The sequence below is a fragment of the Medicago sativa genome, chromosome 5 (genome assembly GCF_051527215.1).
Source record: "Medicago sativa cultivar Bolivia chromosome 5, Bolivia_mono, whole genome shotgun sequence".
NCBI lineage: Eukaryota > Viridiplantae > Streptophyta > Magnoliopsida > Fabales > Fabaceae > Medicago > Medicago sativa.
The window spans coordinates 60,384,062-60,407,616 of NC_140753.1; the positions used below are offsets into that span (position 1 = coordinate 60,384,062).

Sequence of the window (23,555 nt, forward strand, 5' to 3'; positions counted from 1 at the left end):
TAACTACTGAGTCATTTGCTGCATTAAAGGATGAATAATTCAACCATGTTTTAAACCAACTAATAAGACTCAGTGGCCAACCAACCTCTGCATCAGAGACTAGACCAAGGATCACTAACAATTTGACATGACCCTGACCAGTGGCGTATCCAGGACCCTGGGTCAGGGGGTGCGAACAATTTAGCTTCGATTAATATTTGTTTAATTACACACATATCTTACTTATATTCCTATGGTGGGCTGAGTATGAGGCGATGCAGAATGCAACAAGGTTGAGAAACATTGGAGGTTGTTAGACATATTTCAAAACAATGTAGAAGATGACTATTGTTGTGGAAGTGAATATGTTATAAAAGAAGATTTTTTGTTTGTTTGTTGAGGGAATGTTTTTAAAAGAGATAACAAGTCACTAGCAAAATCCATATGTCAATTTAAATTTGAAACGAAATTAGTTCATATTTTTTTAGGGGAAATCAGTTTATATTTGATTTAAAATTTAAAACATGACTAGATAAATTTTTTGATTCAAATTATAAACAATAAGGATTAAATTGCATTAAAAGATTAAAACAAAGAGTAAATTTGGAAGAAAAAAATTACACAAATAGATAATATTTATCATGACTATACTAAAAAATATGATGACTAGATATAAAAAATTTGTTTCATATATGAATGGTGTGTAGTGATATAAGTTTTGTTTAGGGGGTGTAGTGACAAGAACATTTCCGTCAAAAAGCATGCTTATAAATTAACATTTGTAAAGCCCAAGCCCATAGTAACATACATTACACTTAACCCTAATTATTTAGTTTAGGCTTAATACATAAGCAGGTCCCTTAACTTATTTTTTCTTCCCAGTTCAGTCCCTTAACTTTTAAATGTGTCAATTTGGTCCTTTAATTACTCTTCCGTTTACCCATTTGATCCTTTCTGTTAACTTTTTCAAAAAACGTTAAGTTTGTACACGTTGGCTATCCACGTTGGCATAACTCATACAATTCTGAGAAGCTAGAGAGAGAATGAAGAAAACGTAGAGAGAGAAGGAGAAGAAAACACACACAGAGAGAAGAAGAAGAAGAAACGAAGTGAAGATCAAAGGAAAGGGGAAAACGCTGCTGATTGTGGAACGAAAACGAAAACGAAGTAAAAATCCAGGTTTGCTCCTCTTGTTCTTCGCGAAAAAAAGTTTTTTTTTCTGATTAGGGTTTCGAAATTTGTTGAATGTTTTGAAAAAATGTTTGTTTTTCTGATTAGGGTTTCTGATTGTTTCCTCTTCTTCTCTTCTTCGCGAATATGAAACTCATGTTTGTTCTGATTAGGGTTTCGAAAATTTGCTAGGGTATTGAAACATTTCTAGGGTTTTACAGATTTGAGTGATTTTTGTACGTTTTAAGGTTCTTCCTGCATGGACTTGATATTCTATTGTATTTTCCCTTTTCAAAAGTTGATTTTTGTCTGTTGTGTTGAATTTTTTAGTTAAAGTAGGGTTTTATACAAGTGTGTTGTGTTGTGTTGTTTGTTTTTTGTCTGTTGTGTGGACCAATTTTGTCGATTTTTGTGCACAAATTTAATTAGGGTTTGTTCTTTTCTTTCATGCCTTAATGGCTCAACAGATGGACCAAGTGTTTCAGTGTGTTTTACATCATGCTGGGGACATAAGTTGTTTTAATGACCCTGAGTATGTAGGTCCAGAAGAAATACTTGATTGTGACCCAGATTTCTTCAGTTATTTTGCTTTGTTAGCAACCTTAAAAGATTTAGGGTATGTTAGTCTTACGTCTCTGTGGTATTTTGACCCTGTTTTGGAAGATGGAATGGTTCGTTTGAATAGTGACATAGGATGTAGAAGGATGCAGAATATTGCATATCAATTTGATAAGGTCCATTTGTATGCTATTCACCCTTTGTCACAACCTGAAATTGTAGCGCCTAACCCATTGATAGAATATCCTATAATGGCCCCACATGTCCCACCTGTTAGGAATGAAACAAATGAAGGTGCCAATAGTGTAGGTCCCACTGCTGAGGGTGAGGGTGCAAATGTTGATGGTGGTGTAAGAGGTGTAGGTCCCACTGCTGAGTGTACAAATGTTGATGGGCCTGAGTTGGACTTAAATGACCATGGCCCAATGATTAATGAGAATGAATTGTTTGCTGAGTATGGTAATGGGCCTGGTTTAGGAGATGATGAGACCCAGACTGAAGTTGGACAAAATAGCAATGGGCCTGAGGTAGGGAAGGAAACTGTCAATGTGAGTGAGCCACTAGTGGAGGAAACTGTGAATGTGGGTGAACCTGGGCTAGGGAATGACTTTGGGTTAGGGAATGAAAATGAGAATGTGTCTGATGAGAAGGAAGATAGTGCCCTTAATGTGCATTTTGAGTCAGAAGATGAGGGGGGTAATAGGCGGAGACTTAGACAGTGAGGTAGGTGGAAATGGAGTAAATGCTGAGACAGAGACTGTAGTGGGTGAAGGATCTGAGTGGGTAGAGGGTGAAATGAACAATACTGAGAATCAAACTGAAGTGGGTGAAGGATCTGTGAGGGTAGAGGGTGAAGATAACACTACTGGCAAGGGGAAAAAGAAGAAGGGAGGAGCTTCTTCTCAAAAGAAGAGCAAGACTGGCAAGGGGAAAAAGAGGAGGGGAAGACCCAAGAAAAAACAACCTGGACAAGATCCTGTGTTTGAAGATGACATTATTGAGCAACTACAAAGGTCTGTTAACATTGAAAGTGAAGCAGGAGCATCAGAGACTGTAGTAGCTGATAGGGGTTTAGATGAATTAGATGAAGTCAATTTTGATGAATTGAATAGTGGATCTGATAGTGATGAGGATGGTGTGAAGAGAGCCAAATTCCAAACTTTCAAAATGCCAGAGAATATGAAGGATTATAAATGGGAGGTTGGAACATATTTTGTGTCAAAGTTAGTTTTTATGGAAGCAATGAGGACTTATGAAGTACAGTCTGGAAGGGCAATAAAATTTACAAAGAATGATAAAGATAGAGTGAGGGTGAAATGCAAGGAAGGATGTCCATGGGAGGCATTCTGTGGTAAAATACCTGGTGAAGAGACATGGCAGTTGAGAAAGGTTTACCCTGGAGATCATGAGTGTGACACAGACTTCAATGTGACTTTGATGACTTCTAGATGGTTAGTTTCTAAACTTCATACAAGGGTTAGAGAGAATAGGGATCTTAAAATTTCAACTATAATGGAGAGGGCTCAGCAGAAGTGGAATATTCAAATGTGCAGGAGCAAAGCATATAAAGCAAAGAAATTTGCAGTTGAATTTGTTGAAGGGAGCTTTAGAGATCAATACACAAGGCTGCATGATTATGCTCATGAATTACTAAGGTCTAACCCTCATTCATCTGTCAAGATTACATCAACCCCTTATGAAGGTACTGAGGCTGACCTAGAGAACCCAAATGCAGTAGTTTGTCCTAGATTACATCAACCCCTTATTAAGGGGTGTATGGATAGCTTCTTCAAATGCAGAAAGATCATTGGGTTTGATGGTTGTTTCCTTAAGGGGCCTTATGGTGGAATGTTGCTGGCTGCCATTGGAATGGATCCAAATGACCAAATACTTCCAATTGCATGGGCAGTTGTTGAAGGAGAGACTAAAGAGTCCTGGAAGTGGTTCTTGGAGCTTCTCATACATGATTTGGGAGGTACTGACATCTGCAGAACATACACCATCATCAGTGATCAACAGAAGGTATTGTTTATAGCTTCATTCAATTTTGATGTTTGTTTACATTTTTTAAAACAAATGCTTCTGGTTATATTAATTTCTGACTGATTTTGTTGTATTGTGTGTTAACATTGTGTCAAATAGGGACTTCTGCCAGCAATTGATATATTGCTTCCTGAGGTTGAGCAGAGATTTTGTGTGAGACATCTCTATAACAATTTTAGAAAGAGATTCCCTGGAAAAAAACTTAAAGAGTTGATGTGGAGAGGTGCCAAAGCAACTTACAAAAATGCTTGGGAAAAGGAGATGAAGGAGATAAAGGCTATAAGTGATGAGGCATTTCAATATCTGTGTGAAATAGATCCTAGACATTGGACTAGGTCTATGTTTAAAGGTGACTCAAAGTGTGACACATTAGTGAACAACATGTCTGAAGCATTTAACTCTGTGATTGTGGTTCCAAGGTTCAAGCCAGTTGTTTCCATGTTGGAGGATTTAAGAGTTTATGTCATGCAGAGGTGGGAGAAGAATAGGCAGAAAATTGCAAGGTTTAATGATGGTGATATTCTGCCAAATATCAAGAAGAAGCTGGAAAAGGAATCATCTTATACAAATAACTGGATAGTAAGGTATTAAATTTTCATTTGTATGCATTTGTTGTTCCTTATAGTAATTGTGTTTTCTGGTTTAAGTTTCTTATGCATTAAGTTTTCTGCTTTATTTTCTGGTTTAACTTTCTGGTTTAATTGTGTTTTCTGGTTTAACTTTCTTATACATTAAGTTTCTGGTTTATTTTCTTAGGCAAGGTGGAGATCATGATTTTCAAGTGATCCATCTCTCAAATTCTGGAGACAAGTATGTTGTTAACTTGCAAGGAATGGTGTGTGATTGCAGGAAATGGAATTTGACAGGACTGCCATGCTGTCATGCCATTGCTTGCATGAAACACAAACATTACAACATTGCTGACTATGTACCATCCATCTACAAGAAAGAAGCATATGCTGGGTGTTATTCAAGCAAGATATATCCTGCCAATGGAGAAAATCTTTGGATGAATACTGAATATACGGATCTTCAACCACCAGCTATCAAAAAACAACCTGGAAGACCTAAAAAGAAAAGACGATTGGATGCAAGTGAGCTTCTCAGAGAGGAAGGACAAATGAAGAGAGCATCATATGGAATCAAATGCAGTAGGTGCAAGCAATCTAGACACAACAAGTCAACATGCCCACTGCCTCCACCTCCACCTCCACCTCCTGAATCAGAAACTCTAGCTTCTCAGGTGCCACCATCACAGCCTCAAGCACAAGTTGAGACTCAAACCAATCAGGCACAAGTATCTCAGACTCAAGCTTCTCAGCCACAAGCTACTCAGAGTCAAACTACTCAGGCACAAGCTACGCAAAGTCAAGCTTCTCAGCCTCAAACTACTCAGAAGCAAAATGCATCAACTAGGAAGAGAAAGGCTAAGGAGCCAAGTGCTTCAACTAAGACAACTCAGTCCCAAACTTCTCAGATTCCACCAACTCAGAAACCAAATGCTTCAACTAAGAAGAGAAAGGCAAGTCATCAAGTTTCTGCTACTCAACCAAAACAAGCTGCAAAGCCAGGAAACAAGGGGAGAAAGAAGGGAGGATCTGCTACTCAGCCAATGTGATGGACCAATATTAGGTTCATCAAGTTTCTGCTACTCAACCAAAATGCATCAACTAGGTTCTGACTTATAGTATGGGCTATTAGGCACTTTTGACTTATGTAACATGTTCTAGAATATGTGCTGTTAAGCTATTATGTCTTTTTTGGATATCTGACTTATCTGACTTATGAGTCAAACTAGAATGCACTTATGACTTATTGAATATGTGCTATAATGCACTTTTGACTTATGTAACATGTGCTAGAATGCACTTATGACTTATTGAATATGTGCTTTAATGCACTTTTGACTTATGTAACATGTGCTAGAATGCACTTATGACTTAATGAATATGTGCTATAATGCACCTTCTGGTTTCTGTACTTTGCAATTAGGTGATAAACTGCACTTTCATGTTATGTGGTTATGTGCTATAATGCACTTACAACTTAAACAACAATTTCATTCATCAACAAACCATTTCATTCATTCATCATAATCAAATCATTTCATTCATTCATCATAATCAAAACAGTTCATTCATTCATCATAATCAAAACATTACATTCATTCTTCATAATCAAAACATTACAATCATTCTTCAATCCATTACATTCTTTCCTCATCACTCAAAATACAACAAATTTTGCTATTTCAAATAAAATCCACCCAAAATTGAAGTGGTTTTGCAAACTAAAATTGTTCCTAACACCAACCCAATCCCAAAACATACAAATCCAAAAATCAGTGCCATTAACAACCATTTTCTTGTTCTTGATAACTCAGTCTTCAACTTCTTAATCTTTTTACTCTGTTTTTCAATCTTCAATTCCCTTTCATCAATAAAATCATCTTCACCAACCAACTTAAAGTAGCTGCAACCTTTGTCATTAGCATTCCTGTAGTTGATGCAACCCCAGAATTTCTTCCCATAGTTACGATTCAAAGAGTCAGTAACCGTTCGAACTACAGTTGGTTCTCCACACCTACAACTCGGATTTCCCCTTCTTCTCAAACTAGATCCAACAGATCCATAAGACTGCTCCTGAATCGTATGTGTTTTTGATGTTTGGTTCGACATTTCAAAAGAAGAAGAAGAACCCACAACGCTTTTTCCTGGGTTATGGGTCGCGGAAGTAGAAGAAGAAGAAGAAGATAACAGGTCTTGGTTATAGAGATGGTGGTGGAGGTACGATGGAGAAGAAGAGAGAAGAAGGAATGAGACAAATTAAACCCTAATTTTTGACAATTTATCCCCTTATATATTGCTGACTGTGATTTGCCATGTCCTCAAGTGATTGGCCAGCTTGGAGAGCCACCTGTGCAGACTTAACGTTTTTTGAAAAAGTTAACAGAAAGGATCAAATGGGTAAACGGAAGAGTAATTAAAGGACCAAATTGACACATTTAAAAGTTAAGGGACTGAACTGGGAAGAAAAAATAAGTTAAGGGACCTGCTTATGTATTAAGCCTTTAGTTTATAAGCATGCTTTTATTATCTTCTTCTTCAACCTCTGTTCTCTTCTTCAATTGTGCCATACTTCTTTTTATCAAGTTTTTTTTTATTTCTTTGTGAGTGAGATGAAGAGTGAACCAGAGGTGCAAAGTGATATTGAAGGTGAGAAAAACACAAGAAGGGGGGTTGAATTGTGTTTTGAAAAATTCTTCGTTTCTCCTAAAAACTGAACACACTGATCAGAAGCTAGGTGAGACTGCTTCTGAAGTGATAATCAGAATCTAAATGCAGCGGAATAAAACAGAGAGAGAGAAGAAGAACGACACAAAGCAATTATACTGGTTCCTTCCACAAACCGGAAGTAGTCCAGTCCCCCTTGCACTTCCAAGGAGATTTCACTATGAGTAATATCTGATTACAAATGCTCAAGCACACAAGCAAGAGACTTCCAATGCTCAAGCACACAAGCAAGAGACTTCCTTTGCTCAAGAACACAATCAAGAGACTTCCTGCTCAAGCACAACTGCTAGAGGCTTCCTAACTAAACAAAATTACACAGAAAATTGTTTAAGGTTGAACACTTGATATACAATCAGAGGTGCTCACAATACAAATCAGATACAGACTCAATGGACTTAAGAATTTCTAAGATATGACTTTGAGACACAGAAATTCTAAGTGAATGCAGAACAATTTCAGCAGAGGTTTGGTACTTGTGAAAATCTTGTGAGTCTTTCGTTCAGCGTTCTTGCATTACCAATTCTATAGGTCTTCACTCCTTTATATAGAGGTGTGAAAGAGACGTTATGAAATTGCCAGCACACCAAAGAGTCGTTAGTGAAGCTTGATCTTTCACCAATGATCTTTTGCCTGATTTGGTTGTTGTCCTATGAAGAACCAATTTGAAATCCATTCCTTATCCAAAGGAACATATATGCAGGCGAGACCGTATTCTGGAGCTGTTTTCTTGTCTTGAAGCGTGGACACAAAACAGAGTAGTGGAGAACGTGGTTGTACAATTCGTACAAAGTACAATGTCAACGCTTTCGTCCAAAATGCAAGCACAAGCCTTCAAACACCTTTGAAATGACCGTTGCAAAATTCCACTAATCCTTTGTTTGTGTTTTCGAATCCAATGGACAGCTTTTGCATTGATAATTCTTCAATTCTTGAATCTTTTGCAAATCCAGTTGAGATTCAGCTTCTGGTGAAATAGCTTCTGATGAGGCAGCTTCTGATGATGCAGCTTCTGATGATATGACTTCTGCAGCTTCTGATGACGCAGCTTCTGATGATGTGGCTTCTGGACCTCTTGTCTTCAGAAGCACTATTCTTCAGGAGCAGCTTACTTCAGGAGCACTATTTCTTCAGGAGCAGCTTGACTTCAGGAGCGCTTTGCCTTCAGAATCATCTAAGCTTCATTTCCTTTGCTCTTTATTTGCTCATTCAGAACCAATGATGATGTAACTTTATAATTATGGTCCTGTACACTTGAACAAATATTAGCTAGTCCAATTTACAATTTTTAATACCTTGTTATCATCAAAACTCTTTAAGGTTCATTGTTAAACACATTTTGTTCCAACAATCTCCCCCTTTTTGATGATGACAAACAAAAGTATTTAAAATTGATAAATTGTTGTTAATCTAATTAACAAGTTGACTTTGGGGTTCTGAGATTTGTAAGCTCAGAATCTGAGGTTTGTAAGCTCAAACTCCCCCTGAGTCTGATAGTATTTAAGGTGAGGTTTGTAAGCTCCCCCTAAGTTCTATCCAGGTTAATTAAATTCATTTTTCGCACAATAAAGAATATCAGAGCTTAAAAACAAAATTGAATCATTGAAAGAATTAACTTATAGATAAGAAGAATGGTTCAATTAATTTTACTTGAATTTTGATACTCCTTCGTTCGTTCATAGCTTATACCAATAAGGTAAAAAAAAATGATAGAAGTTTTTCAAAAAATTTCAAATGCCATTAATGGGGCTCAGAGCCTTTAAATACTTGTCACATATACTCCCCCTTTTGTCATTATCAAAAAAAGATTTGAGAAAAACTCAAACAAAAGAGAGTATACAAGAAATTAATTAAATAAATCAGATCAAAAATATATGAACATGAATATCTAAAATATTAGAAGCAGCTAAACAGTCAGAAGCAGTAAGCATTCAGAAGCATAGAAAAGTAAAACAAGATGGTTTCAGAAACAAGGACTAAGAATTTAAAACAAACAACAAACAAAAGATAACACTAAGATGTGCAACTAAGGGTTGGTTTGTTGTTGTTTCTTCATCTCCTCCATTTCTTCAATTTTCTTCTGCAACATTTCTTCAAGCTGTTGTTGCCTCTGGAGAAGAGCTTGTTCCCTTTCCTTAGCTTCTTGCTGCTGCTGTGCCATCTGTTTCTTCAGAAGCTTACACAACCTGGCTTCTCTGGTCAAGTAGTCCGTTTCTGAGAAGAAAGGCTGGTTTCCCAGGAGCAGTGTAGAACTTCTTACTCTGAGACTCTGATTCAGATGCTCCATTAACTTCCTGACAGAAGCTTCCTTGCTTCTGATGCACTTAGCCCTTAAGCTTTCAATTAGCTCAGTTGCCCGGTTCTGAAGTGATGCCCAGGAGTCTTCATATGCACTTGTGAGATCAATTGTCCTTCGTTGATCCACAAGATTATGCAATTGACTAAGGATTGTCAGAAGCTCAGAAGTAATATATCCAGATTCCAGGATGTTTGAGGGTGGTTGTTCAAGGATTTCAAGATCAGAATCACTGATTTCCAAATCTTGAACAGGGTTAGGAACTGGAATGGTAAAGTGTGTTTGTGTGTTTGAAGATGAAGGCTGGTCAGAGGCAATGTGAGTGGTAGTGGTTGAGGCTTGAACATTGACTAGAGAGATGTCAACATCCATGGGAGTTGGTTCTGGGGAGTGTTCAGGTAAAGGTTGAAATTCAGTTTCAGTTGGTGGTTGTTGTGGTGAAGTTGATGTATGAGTGTTGAGTTGGGGGTCAATGGTAGCTGTTGGTGATTGTGGGGGTGTTGTGGGTTTATGTGGTTCCGGTGTTTGTTGATGGGGGTTCTCTGAAACAACATTTTCAGAAGCAGCTGCTTCTGGAGTTGCTTCAGAGGCCTTTTCTGAAGTAGATTTGTCTAAAGGTAACTCACCTGAGTAGTGGAGAGCAAGATTGTCTAAGACAGAAGTGTCTTCTATTGGTTCAGGTGCTGATGGTGAAGAGGGTGAAATGGGGAGAGAGGTGACTGGAATCTGAATTACCTGATCTGCAGGGCAAGCTTCAGAAGTGATCTTTTGTGGATCAGCAGCTTGAGGAACTACTTCTGAAGTTCCCTCTTCTGGAGCATTTTCAAAAATGAGCATCATATCGTCTTCCTCATTGTCTTCAGTAGGCTTACCAACAATGGCTCTTACTTCAGCCAATTTATCTTTGTAGAACCTATCACAATCTTCCAATCCCAAGGCCTTGAGCTTTTCATCTCTTTGATGAGTGTATTGTGCTTTTAGATCCTTCTTGTCTGCAATAAGTTCAGAAGCACGTTCATCTGCCATCCTTTTCCTTATTGGAGTCATCTCAACCATAGGACTCACAAGTTGAAGGGGAGCCTTCTTCTTCTTCAGCTTGGGATCAGCCTCTTCTTTTTCCATTTCTTCAAGAGCTTCCTCCAGCTGCTCTTGGGTGATTACCAAATCTGCCTTACCTTTTCTTCTTTTCTGAGGAATATAGGCAGCACCAACCTTCTGCATCTTTCCTTTTTCCTTGATAGAAACAGGTTTAGCAGCTTCTGACTCAGTACTAGTTCTGACCTTCTTTCCTTTAGTAGGAGCAGCATCAGATTCAGAACTAGTTCTGGCCCTTTTCCCTTTAGGTGCATCAGAAACAGCAGCTTCTGACACAGCAACTGCTTTGGCCTTCTTGCCTTTCCCTTTAGCAAGAGCAGCTTCCTCCTGAGACCTCGCATCTTCCTCCAAGACGTACTCAGCTACTGATTGAACTAGGAAATCAGAGTCACTTTCCTTAAAGATGGGAGGAAAGTCCCTGATTATCTCAGTTTCAGCAGTTGTCATCTCTAACCACTTTTCATCTTTAGGGGCTTCTTTGATGAACTTCATAGAGCATAAGCTCCTGCTACTGATAGTCCTTTCAGCAGTAGAGACTTCGAAACATCTATCAGAAGCACTCCTTGTCCTTTTTAAGAACTCCAGCACCCTTCCTTGATAAAAGATTTCAGACAGCAATCTTCCATAGGGTACTTGTTTTCTTCCTCTGATAGTGCTTTCATTTATGGCCCAGCAGAGATGATCCATTACATATCTTGGGAAGTTTATCTTTTCCAGAATAGCCATGAAGTAAATTGCTAGCTTCTGTTGATTGTTGGGTTGGTCAGATCCTCCTGCTCTTTGAAAGAAGCAATCATTACTGAATTTCACCAACATCCTGTTGTGAATCTCCATTTCAGAAGGCTTTGCATCTTTCTTCCCACCCAAAAGAGTGTTGTAGTAACCTTGTAGCAGGACATCTTCCTTCCTGACTATTTCTTGGAATCTTCCCTCTGCATCCATCCTACAAGCTTTAGCTATAACGTCCTCAGTGATGGTTATAGGAATGCCCATCACTTCAGACCTTATTTCTAAGCTATCAAATGATGTAGGATTCATATCCATGACCATTTTCCCTTTCTTTGACCCAGCTTGTTTGCTTACGACTTTTGCAGGCTTTTCATTGTACACTTCAGCTTTTAACCAAAAGTCCTTGACCAAGTTCACATATGTTGGCCCATTTAGCATCTTGAAATACTCAGACAGCATCTGAGTCTCTATCAATCCTTCCATGTTTACTTCATACTTCTTGAGTGAAGCAAAATCCACCGGTGACTCTACTTGAACTATTAAGGATTCCCATGGAATATCCATAGTCTTCTCTTTGTAGATTGACCCAGATTCTGATACGCTTTGCTTGTTTGATGTAGATTCTGAAACTTTTGAGCTTGATGATGCCATTTGATGATTGACGAAGATTTGAAGAAGATGAAGATTTTAGGGTTCTAGGTTTTGAGAGAATGCGCTTACTTCGCAAGAGGTTTGAGAGCAAATGTGTTTGTTGTGAGTGAGTAGTGTGTGAATTGTCAAAGTGTTAAAAGTAAAACGATTGCAATTCAAAAGAGACAAACAAACATAACATTAATGACAAAATTGGGGGCGCGTGAAAAGTACTTTCAAAGCTATTAAATCATCATTGCCCTTTTTAGTTATACACCAACACATACAGGCCACGTAAGAAGTTCACAGAGTAACTACCAAGTTAGTGGGCCAGAAGTTACTTTTTAAAAGGTAACTTCCAACGTTTCCACTAATTCAACTATTCAGAAGCAACAAATCCAGCTTCTGGACTTCAGATGCTGACGTCATCATCAGAAGCGAGTTTTCCTCAGAACCTCAATAAAGAGCTTCTGATGGACTACCGCTTCTGAACTAACTTCAGAACCTAAAATCCTATTCAGGAGCAAGCAAGCATTTAATCAGATACAAAGTGCATGTTCAAATTTTTCTTTATAAAATCAAATCTTTCAACAGTTAAAGGCTTAGTAAATATATCAGCCCATTGATTTTCAGTATCAATGAATTGTATATCTAAAATTCCTTTTTGAACATAATCTCTGATAAAATGGTGTTTGATTTCAATGTGCTTCGCTCTTGAATGCAAAATTGGATTTTTAGACAAACAAATAGCAGCAGTATTATCACAATAAATGGGAATACTGTTAGCAGTTATCTGATAATCTTCCAACTGATGTTTCATCCAAAGTAGTTGTGTACAACAACTTGCAGCTGAAATGTATTCTGCTTCTGCTGTAGACATAGCAATAGTTGTTTGTCTTTTGCTAGCCCAGGATATAAGATTATCACCCAGAAATTGATAATTGCCACTGGTTGACTTTCTTTCAATCCTATCACCAGCATAATCAGCATCACAGAATCCAATTAGCTTATAATCTAAGGATTTCCTATAAAGGAGTCCAAGATTAGTTGTTCCTCTCAAATACCTGAAGATTCTCTTGACATCAGTCATATGAGATTCTCTAGGATCTGATTGGAATCTTGCACACAAGCATACACTGAATAAAATATCTGGCCTAGATGCAGTAAGGTATAACAAAGAACCAATCATACCTCTATACAGCTTCTGATCTACTTTAGCTCCTTCATCTTCTTTGCTTAAGGTGCATGTAGGGTGCATTGGAATGTTCATCACTTTACAATCTTCAAGTTTGAACTTCTTCAGAAGCTCCTTTGTGTACTTTGATTGATGAACATAGACTCCATCTTTGCATTGATTGATTTGAATGCCCAGGAAGAACTTCAGCTCTCCCATCATGCTCATTTCAAATTCATCCTGCATTAACTCAGAAAATTCCTTGCAAAGAGATGCATTAGTAGAACCAAATATTATATCATCAACATATATTTGCACAACAAGAATATCTTTCTCAAGGGTCCTTCTGAAGAGTGTAGTATCAACCTGTCCTCTTTTAAAATCATTTTTGATTAAGAAATTACTTAGTCTATCATACCAAGCTCTGGGAGCTTGTTTCAAGCCATATAGTGATTTCTTCAGTTTAAAAACATGGTCAGGATATTTAATATCCTCAAATCCAGGAGGTTGTTTGACATACACTTCTTCTTCTATGACACCATTTAGAAATGCACTCTTGACATCCATTTGATATAATATTATGCCATGATTAACTGCATAGGAAAGAAGTAACCTGATTGCTTCCAATCTTGCAACTGGAGCAAACGTTTCAGTGTAATCAATGCCTTCTTGTTGACTATACCCTTGTGCAACAAGCCTGGCTTTGTTTCTTGTTACTTCACCTTGCTCATTCAGCTTGTTTCTGAATACCCATTTTGTTCCAATAATGTTCTTGTGCTGAGGTTTGGGTACCAGATCCCACACATCATTTCTTTGAAATTGATTCAACTCTTCTTGCATAGCTAGGATCCATCCATCATCTGAAAGTGCTTCATCAACTGTTGTAGGTTCAATCATTGAGATTAGTCCAATCATTGACTCCTCTTGTCTGAAATGTGATCTTGTTCTTCTTGGACTATCTTTGTTTCCAATGATTAGCTCCTCAAGATGTGAAGACTTGTGTTTGAATGTGTTTCTGGGTGGATCTGCTTGATGTGAGCCATCTTGTGCTTCATCAGAAGCAGCTTCATCTTGCGCTTCTGATGTGGGTTCAGCTTCTGGACTATCTTCAGATTCAGCTATCTGATCAGGTTCTGGAGTAGCTTCAGGAACCTGTATCTCTGCAAAACTTTCACCTTGCTTTGAAGTTTTATCTTCAAGCTCCTTGTCATCAAATTTAACGTGCATAGATTCTTCAACACAAAGTGTTTCTGAATTATACACTCTGTATGCCTTTGGCCTTTCAGAGTAACCTAAAAAGATTCCTCTTTGGGCCTTGGCATCAAATTTCTTTAGGTAGAGCTTGTTGTTCAGAATGTAACATGTACATCCAAATTGATGAAAGTAAGAGATATTGGGTTTTCTTCCTTTAAAGAGTTCATATGCTGTTTTCTCCAAAATAGGTCTAATATAGATCCTGTTTTGAACATAGCATGCTGTATTCACTGCTTCTGCCCAAAAATGTTTTGGTAAATTGTTTTCATGAATCATTGTTCTGGCCATTTCTTGTAAAGTTCTATTCTTTCTCTCTACAACCCCATTTTGTTGTGGTGTTCTAGGAGAAGAGAATTCATGGAAAATTCCATGTTTTTCACAAAAAGCTTCAAATGGCTCATTTTCAAATTCTCCACCATGATCACTTCTGACTTTCAAAATTTTTGATTCTTTTTCAGATTGAATTTGAGTGCAGAAGCTACTGAATACATCACACGCAACATCTTTACTCTTTATGAATTTCACCCAAGTCCATCTGCTGTAATCATCAACAATGACTAATCCATATCTACTTCCATATAAGGATGCAGTACTCACTGGTCCAAATAAATCAATATGGAGTAATTCTAAAGGTCTTGAGGTTGAAACAATGTCTTTGGTTTTAAAAGATGATTTCACAATTTTCCCTCTCTGACATGCACCACAGAGTGCATCTGAATGATAGTCAATGTCTGGTAGCCCTTTCACAAGTTGTAACTTACTAAGCTTAGAGATTAACCTCCAGTTAGCATGTCCCAACCTTCTGTGCCACATCCATTTCTTATCATTCACTGATAGTAGGCAAACCACCTTCTGATCAGCCAGTTCAGAAAAATTGATTTTATAGACATTGTCAACTCTCTTTCCCTTGAACACAATGGATTTGTCTTCCTTGTTGATTACTGTACAGTTGGGTTTTTCAAAAAGCACATCATAACCATTATCACAAAATTGACTAATGCTCAAAAGGTTATGTTCAAGACCATCTACCAACCATACATTATTAATTGAGGTAGAGGAATTACCAATAGTTCCTGTACCTATGATCTTGCCTGACTGGTTGCCTCCAAATTTCACATTTCCTCCCTCTTTCATTGTTAGGCTGAGGAACATGGACTTGTCTCCTGTCATGTGTCTTGAGCAACCGCTGTCTAGGTACCATGATCTTTGCTTTGGCACTGCTCTTAGACATACCTGCATCATTGACATTTTTAGATTTAGGTACCCATTGTTCTATGGGTCCTGGAAGGTTAGTACTTAAGGCTTTACTCTTCACTTCTTGTACCTTGTGCTGTGAGTTGGGTTGCTTCTGATTAACCATCACCTTAGGTTTTGGTACTTCAGAAGCAGCAACTGTCTTCTTCTGAAACTTAGACTTCAGAACCCCAGATTTTGGTTTCACCAGACTCTGAGGAATAGGTTCTGATCTTTTCAGGATCCTGACCTTTGAAGTCTTGGAATCAGATTTGATCATAGCCTTTGACTTAGAGTTCTTTGGCTTTGAAGTAACCTTAGCCTTAGAACTAGAAGCTTCAGGTTCTGATTGAACAACAGTTTCCAACTCAGCCCCTTCTGGTACAAAGAATGTTTTCAGACCTTCCTTGATGCATTCACAACAAGATTTTAGATTGGTTTTCTCAAGTTTCACTTCTGGAAAACCAATTCCTCTGCCATTGTTCTTGTAAATGCTATAAATCATAGAAGCCACTCTGCTTCTGTCAATGCCAGATATAATAAAATCTTCAAGAGCAATTTCATGGTTACTTAAAGGTTTTTCATTACACTTTTCTTGTAGCTTCTGACATAAGAACCTGAGCTGATCTTCATATGTTTTACACATGAAGTCAAAGCCCCTAAGTCCTTGTTCAGAAGCTTTTAGATCCAATAGAGTTGATTTTTGCTGTTGTACCAAATCAGCATATTTTTCTTTTAAATCCTTCAACTCATTGGTTCTTACTTCAAAATGTGTAAGAAGTTCTTTAAGTGACTCAACAAGTTCATCTCTGGGAATTTTGGAATATACCTCGTTTTCATCTTCTGAGTCTGAATCTGATCCAGCTTCTGAAGTTGCTGTTGCTACCAACCCAACAGCTACCTTTGCATCTTCATCAGCTTCCTCTTTATCAGATCCAGATTCACTACCCAAATCATCCCAGGTTGCCATTAAACTCTGCTTGATCTGCTTCTTGAGTTTGCTTGGTTTGAATGTAGACCTCTTTGACTTGTCCTTTGACTTTTCTCTTTGAAGATCAGGGCATTCAGCAATGAAGTGTCCAGGCTTCTTACAGTTAAAGCATCCCTTCTGATCTTCTTTCTTTGAGCTTCTGGAGTTACCCCTTCTGGAGAGAAACTTTCTGTTCTTCTTGGCCAGATATTGAAGTCTGTTTGAGAGCATGGCCATTTCAGCAGCATCTGGTTCAGAATCTGAACTTGACTGTTCTTCCTCTTCAGATTCAACTACTTTGAGAGCTTTTGATGACTTGCCTTTGGATGGAAGAGCTATTGATTTACTCTTCTTAGTAGACTCATGTTCATTAAGACTTAACTCATGAACTTTGAGAGAACTAACAAGATCTTCGACACTTAAAGTGTTTAAATCTTTAGCTTCCTCAATGGCAGTCACCTTTGGTCTCCATCTGGCAGGTAAGCTTCTGAGTATCTTGCTTACATGATCAGAAGCAACATAGCTCTTCTTTAGAATCTGTAGCCCAGAAACTAAGGTTTGAAACCTTGAGTACATCTCCTCAATGGTTTCATCATCCTTCATCTTGAATAGCTCATACTGATGTACAAGCAGGAGAGCCTTTGCTTCTTTGACCTTCTTGCTCCCTTCATAATTTGAACAGAGAGAAGCAAACATAGCTTTAGCAGTGGATTTGTCACTCATCTTCATGTATTCTGCTTTGGGTATGGCAGTGACAAGAGCTCCTCTGATAATATGATGCTTCTTGTAGAGTTTCCTCAGTTCTGGAGTATGTTTCTTTCTATCCACAGTAGCTCCTTCTTCATCAAGGACTAAATCACCAACACCATCTTCCAGAATATCCCATAATTCTTCATCCAGGCTCATGATGTAACTGTAAAAGTTGGTCTTCCACCAAGAGAACTCTTCAGCATCTCCATTGAACTTTGGAACTTTTCCAACACTGGTTTTCTTACTATCACTATAATCATGTGAGACATGTTTATAGCTAGTATCACTAGAACCAGTAGGAGGAGGAGTAGACATGTTTTTCTCAGATCTTTGACTGTTGCACGGTTAAGTGTTACACAACAAACCAGGCTCTGATACCAATTGAAGGTGAGAAAAACACAAGAAGGGGGGTTGAATTGTGTTTTGAAAAATTCTTCGTTTCTCCTAAAAACTGAACACACTGATCAGAAGCTAGGTGAGACTGCTTCTGAAGTGATAATCAGAATCTAAATGCAGCGGAATAAAACAGAGAGAGAGAAGAAGAACGACACAAAGCAATTATACTGGTTCCTTCCACAAACCGGAAGTAGTCCAGTCCCCCTTGCACTTCCAAGGAGATTTCACTATGAGTAATATCTGATTACAAATGCTCAAGCACACAAGCAAGAGACTTCCAATGCTCAAGCACACAAGCAAGAGACTTCCTTTGCTCAAGAACACAATCAAGAGACTTCCTGCTCAAGCACAACTGCTAGAGACTTCCTAACTAAACAAAATTACACAGAAAATTGTTTAAGGTTGAACACTTGATATACAATCAGAGGTGCTCACAATACAAATCAGATACAGACTCAATGGACTTAAGAATTTCTAAGATATGACTTTGAGACACAGAAATTCTAAGTGAATGCAGAACAATTTCAGCAGAGGTTTGGTACTTGTGAAAATCTTGTGAGTCTTTCGTTCAGCGTTCTTGCATTACCAATTCTCTAGGTCTTCACTCCTTTATATAGAGGTGTGAAAGAGACGTTATGAAATTGCCAGCACACCAAAGAGTCGTTAGTGAAGCTTGATCTTTCACCAATGATCTTTTGCCTGATTTGGTTGTTGTCCTATGAAGAACCAATTTGAAATCCATTCCTTATCCAAAGGAACATATATGCAGGCGAGACCGTATTCTGGAGCTGTTTTCTTGTCTTGAAGCGTGGACACAAAACAGAGTAGTGGAGAACGTGGTTGTACAATTCGTACAAAGTACAATGTCAACGCTTTCGTCCAAAATGCAAGCACAAGCCTTCAAACACCTTTGAAATGACCGTTGCAAAATTCCACTAATCCTTTGTTTGTGTTTTCGAATCCAATGGACAGCTTTTGCATTGATAATTCTTCAATTCTTGAATCTTTTGCAAATCCAGTTGAGATTCAGCTTCTGGTGAAATAGCTTCTGATGAGGCAGCTTCTGATGATGCAGCTTCTGATGATATGACTTCTGCAGCTTCTGATGATGCAGCTTCTGATGATGTGGCTTCTGGACCTCTTGTCTTCAGAAGCACTATTCTTCAGGAGCAGCTTACTTCAGGAGCGCTATTTCTTCAGGAGCAGCTTGACTTCAGGAGCGCTTTGCCTTCAGAATCATCTAAGCTTCATTTCCTTTGCTCTTTATTTGCTCATTCAGAACCAATGATGATGTAACTTTATAATTATGGTCCTGTACACTTGAACAAATATTAGCTAGTCCAATTTACAATTTTTAATACCTTGTTATCATCAAAACTCTTTAAGGTTCATTGTTAAACACATTTTGTTCCAACAGATATTTTCAGTGTGTGCAAAGTGCATAAAATATAAGATTATATGTGCAGATCATAAAATCTCAGGGTGTGCAGGTGCACACCCTCATCACCATGTAGATCCGCCCCTGACCCTGACTTAGGTATGTAAATTTCTATCTCATTCAGAATCACACATAAGTCTTAACTTCTCTTAATACTCAGAAGCGGATTCAAGTTACTTGACTGTTAAGCTAAATATGTTTTCAAAAAGAGAATCACAAATAAATCTAACTTTTGTACTTTTATTTAAAAATCAGGGAGTGGATTCAAGTTACTTAACTTTTTTCAGTTGAACCATACTTTACTACAGAAATCACAGAATGTATCTCCATGTCAAAATAACCATGTACGATTTCAGCTAGTGTTGAAAAGTAAATACGTTTCTCCAATTACTGAAAATCATCCATGGTAAAAAAAAACATTATACACTTCAAGACAAAACAAGAAGAACAATAGTCAAATTCTTAATATGAAATGAAAAGGTCAAAGACCCTTAAGTTATCAATATCGTATGATCTCTCTAGTAATATGGTGAGACCTTATATAGAATCACTATCTCTAACCACTAATTCAGCATCATCATGCTCACTCTCTTTACTTCCAGACCTCGTTTGTCATGCTTTGAGTCCTGCTCTTTACCCAAATGATTTCGCTCATTCCCAAAGTAAAATACCAAACTACCCCTACGCATGTTAACATGCGTTACGCAAGTTAACTTGCGTAGCGTGACTTAAGTCACGTAGCGTGAGTTAAGTCACGCTAAGTACCGTTTTTAGTTCAAAACCCAGCATGCAAGCCCAAAACACCATTTTTTCTTTCCCTCCACCTCCAAAAACCCAAAAAGTGCGAATTTTTGGGTCATAATCTCAACTCCAAATCATTGCAAATCGTCAGGAAGCAAGTTTCTACGCTCATCAAGCATCAAAGAACAGGTAATGTATCACCAAAACTCATCCTATTTTCCTGGTTTTTCTGCCTGTCACGTCATTTTTTGTCAGTAGGTACTAGGTCTGAGCGTGAGTTAACTTGCGTAGGAAGATAACACTAGCGCAAGTTAACTCACGCTAGTGTGTGTTGCCCAGTCTGTGCCCAGAATTTGAAATTTTGCACCACTTTTTTTTGCTTGCTTTGCTTGCCGCACAAGTCATTTATTTATGTTTTCTTTGTATTTTTTTATTGAGTAGACATTGAGTGGCATGGTGGAACATGTGGCGGAGGATGGCGTTGAGCCCAAACCGGGCAAAAACAAAGCTTCCGGTGAATCTTCCGGTGTAGGCAAACCACCCCATGATGTGAAGTTTAAAGTGAAAATTCCTTTTCAAGTTGAAGCTCACATACTTCACAATCAAGCAAACCCTACCGGTAACTTTGAAGAGAAGCCTAAACCGGTACCTACCGGTGTTCGTGTTATTGAAGAAAACACCGGTTCATTTTTTACAACAAACGAGAGATGGAAAGATCGAGAAGAATTGCTTGGTTGGGTTCATCGACAAGCGGCTAGGGCGGGATTTACTATTTCTATAGATAAATCTAGTACAATAGCGCCATACATGACGATGCAATGTGAGAGGAGTGGTGAATACAAGCCACCTAAGACGAGGAAGAAACTGAAGCTTGAAGGCACGGGATCAAGGAAGTGCAATTGTCCGTTTAGGTTGAAATGCTTCTTTAAAAAAAACACAAGAATGGTGGATTGCAATGCTTTGTGGAGTTCACAACCATGATTTGGCGTCAAACTTATCCGGCCACCTTCTTGCGGGTCGACTAAAAGGGGAGGCTAAGCAAAGAGTTATCGACATGACAAAGAGCTTGGCAAAGCCTAGGAATATTCTCACGGATTTGAAGGAAAGAAACCAAGAAAGTGTGACAGGCATCAAGCAAGTGTATAATGCACGAACTAGATGGCGCAAGGGGCAAAGGGAGGACACGACCGAGTTGCAATACTTGATTACAAAGTTGGAGAAGCATCGGTATATCTATTTCACAAGAGCAAATAGCGAGGAAACCACTCTTGAAGATTTATTCTTTGCTCATCCGGATTCAATTGATATGCTCAACACTTTTCCTACCGTTTTGGTCATCTAGGGTATAGGAGCACAAACATTGTTGAATCGGGTCATGCACAATTGAAAAGATACTTGAGGAGTAGTGTGGGATATTTGGCAACATGTTGGGATGAAATAGACAAAATGTTGAAAAACCAATTCGGTGAGATACATGGGAGTTTTGGGAGGAGCAAAACCGTCATGGTGCACAAATACAAAAAAAACAAGTTATTCTCCGAGTTGGAGGGGTATGTCTCTAAGGCCGCTTTGGGTTTCATCGATGAAGAATATGAACGCTCTAGGAGATTCAGCTTTGCTAAACAAGATTGTGGTTGTGTGCAAATGGCAACGTTCGGGTTGCCTTGTGCTTGTATTATTGCCGAGAAGAGAAAGCAAAAAATGCCTATTCTTTTGGAAGAAATACACCCTCATTGGCGAAGGTTAAGTGTAATTGGAGAAGAGGTTGATGCCAATTTTTCCGTTATGGAGGAATGGGACGCCATTAAAGAATGTATCAAGAGGTCCCCTTACAAGATGAAACTCTTCATCAAATACAAGTTGCGTGTACTAGGATTTCCGGAGGAAACAATGTTGAATCCACCTCCGAGAAAAGTGGCCACCAAGGGGGCACCTAAAAGGGTGATGTCTACACCAAAAACGAGGTCCACCGGTCGAATCCCCTCTAGGTGGGAGACTATTGATGCTCAAAATTCCGATAGTCAATGCACACATGGCAAGAGTATGTCTCATAAGACTAAAGGTTCTCGTCTTGGCACTTGCTCCTGCTCCCAAACTTCAACTCCTACTTCAAAAAAACAACCTTATTTGCAAATACCATACATTTCACAAATTCCAAATTTCATGAGACCTTACGTTGAAGACATTGTGAATGTTAGAGGTGATGGTAATTGTGGTTTCCGGGTCGTAGCTAGGCACATGGGATTTCATGAGGATGATCATGTTTTGGTTCGTCATGCACTTATTAATGAGTTGAAAACTCACAAGAGTGACTACTTGCCAATATATGCTACCGAGAGCCGTTACAAACTTATCTTGGATGGTTTACACCCTCCAACAAGTAAAAGTGGTATTGCACCTCCAGAGAAGTGGTTGACCACTCCGGATATGGGTCATATTGTTGCTAGTTGCTACAATAGAGCGGTTGTTCTATTGACTTTGCCCGAATTGGGTAGTTCATGTGAGACATGTTTTCCAATCCGGAATGCTCCACCACTTAATGCACATTCCAACATAATGTGCCTTTGCTTGATTCCGGACCACTTTCTTCATGTGAAGTTGAAAGAAAATTGTCCACTACCACCTCCTCCTAAGGAGTGGATGACTCACAAGATTGGTGATGCGGAGCAATGGCTTTTTCAGTTTTTGGATAGAAACGCCGCCTTCGATGAGCTCATGTCTAAGGAGCCAAAGCCGCCAAAGAAACCAACAAATGAGCACAATCCTATTACTTTGGACACCCCGGAAAAGCCAAAGCAAGAGTTTCTGTTCTGTTAAACACATAAACGATCCAAATTACATAAACGATCCAAACCATCTACGGTCCAAATTATCAAAAGTCTGTTCTGTTACTGCATGCATGCATGCAGTTTCTGTTTCTGCTATGAACGTGAGTTAACTCACGCCAGTGCAAATGGCAACGTGAGTTAACTCACGCAATCCATTACACTAACGCATGTTAACATGCGTTTTTTTTTTTACAAATAACACCAACGCATGTTAACATGCGCAATGCTTTTCAACAAATAACACTTACGCATGTTAACCTACGTAACGCATGTTAACATGCGTAAATATTTGTACTAGCGTAACTTAACATGCGCAGGGGTAGTTTGGTATTTTACTTTGGGAATGAGCGAAATCATTTGGGTAAAGAGCATGACTCTCATGCTTTTATCTCCATCTTTTCTGCTACCTACAAAGCCCATATATGGTGAAGAGGGCAAATAAACTAAAGTATTACTTTTCCCACCATATGGTCTTCTCTCGCGCCCTGCGTTTTTTTCAAAAATGCCTTTGAGGTTTCCGGATTTTAAAATCCGGATTCATGTTTACTATTTCGGATTTTATAATCATGACAATTCTTATGTATAATCAGTCATCAGAATCTCTCACATTACAACAGTTTTGAGTTTTGCTTTTAAAAATAACAAAAAAACTAAGTAAAAAATGCTAAAAACCTTTCAAATAAAATCATAAAAATATAAAAATAGCACCAAAAAATTCTAAAAATCAAATAAAACTAATGCAAATTTTTTTCGGATTTTTCTGAGAATATGAAAAATTAAAATGGGTCAAAACAATAGAAAAGTAACTCCCAACAAACTATGCCGAACACAGTCATTAACTTAGTGGGTATCTCTTTGATCCATATCAGCAACATTTTATCTTTTTTCCCATATGAAACTACAAAAGGATATTCACATGTCTTGAATCAAGAAGAAAATTTCAAAACAGCAACTAATGTTAATGTTTTTCACACTTCAAAA

General features: G+C 38.3%; 3 protein-coding genes across 3 annotated transcripts; all 3 read left to right on the forward strand.

Annotated features, from left to right (window-relative positions):
- The first annotated feature begins 1,616 nt into the window (after positions 1 to 1,616).
- Positions 1,617 to 5,382, forward strand: LOC146923653 (uncharacterized). Its single transcript, XM_085708793.1, has 3 exons — positions 1,617 to 3,729; positions 3,850 to 4,334; positions 4,507 to 5,382. The coding sequence occupies exons 1-3, from the start codon at positions 2,329 to 2,331 to the stop codon at positions 5,366 to 5,368; spliced, it is 2,748 nt and encodes a 915-aa protein (XP_085564919.1). The 5' UTR covers positions 1,617 to 2,328; the 3' UTR covers positions 5,369 to 5,382.
- A 15,319-nt stretch (positions 5,383 to 20,701) lies between these two features.
- LOC146923654 (uncharacterized) lies at positions 20,702 to 21,088 on the forward strand. The gene has a single exon (XM_085711749.1). The coding sequence runs from the start codon at positions 20,702 to 20,704 to the stop codon at positions 21,086 to 21,088; it is 387 nt and encodes a 128-aa protein (XP_085567875.1).
- A 104-nt stretch (positions 21,089 to 21,192) lies between these two features.
- LOC146923655 (uncharacterized) lies at positions 21,193 to 22,563 on the forward strand. Its single transcript, XM_085711750.1, has one exon. It carries the CDS (start codon positions 21,193 to 21,195, stop codon positions 22,561 to 22,563), a length of 1,371 nt encoding a protein of 456 aa, XP_085567876.1.
- The last annotated feature ends 992 nt before the right edge of the window (positions 22,564 to 23,555 follow it).

Excerpts from the sequence above, each read along its gene's own strand:
- LOC146923653 (XM_085708793.1), top strand. The coding sequence starts at position 2,329 with ATGAAAATGAGAATGTGTCTGATGAGAAGGAAGATAGTGCCCTTAATG. Across the intron at positions 3,730-3,849 it reads TCATCAGTGATCAACAGAAG|GGACTTCTGCCAGCAATTGA; the intron begins GTATTGTTTATA and ends TGTGTCAAATAG. Across the intron at positions 4,335-4,506 it reads ACAAATAACTGGATAGTAAG|GCAAGGTGGAGATCATGATT; the intron begins GTATTAAATTTT and ends TTATTTTCTTAG.
- LOC146923655 (XM_085711750.1), top strand. The coding sequence starts at position 21,193 with ATGTTGAAAAACCAATTCGGTGAGATACATGGGAGTTTTGGGAGGAGC.
- LOC146923654 (XM_085711749.1), top strand. The coding sequence starts at position 20,702 with ATGCTTTGTGGAGTTCACAACCATGATTTGGCGTCAAACTTATCCGGC.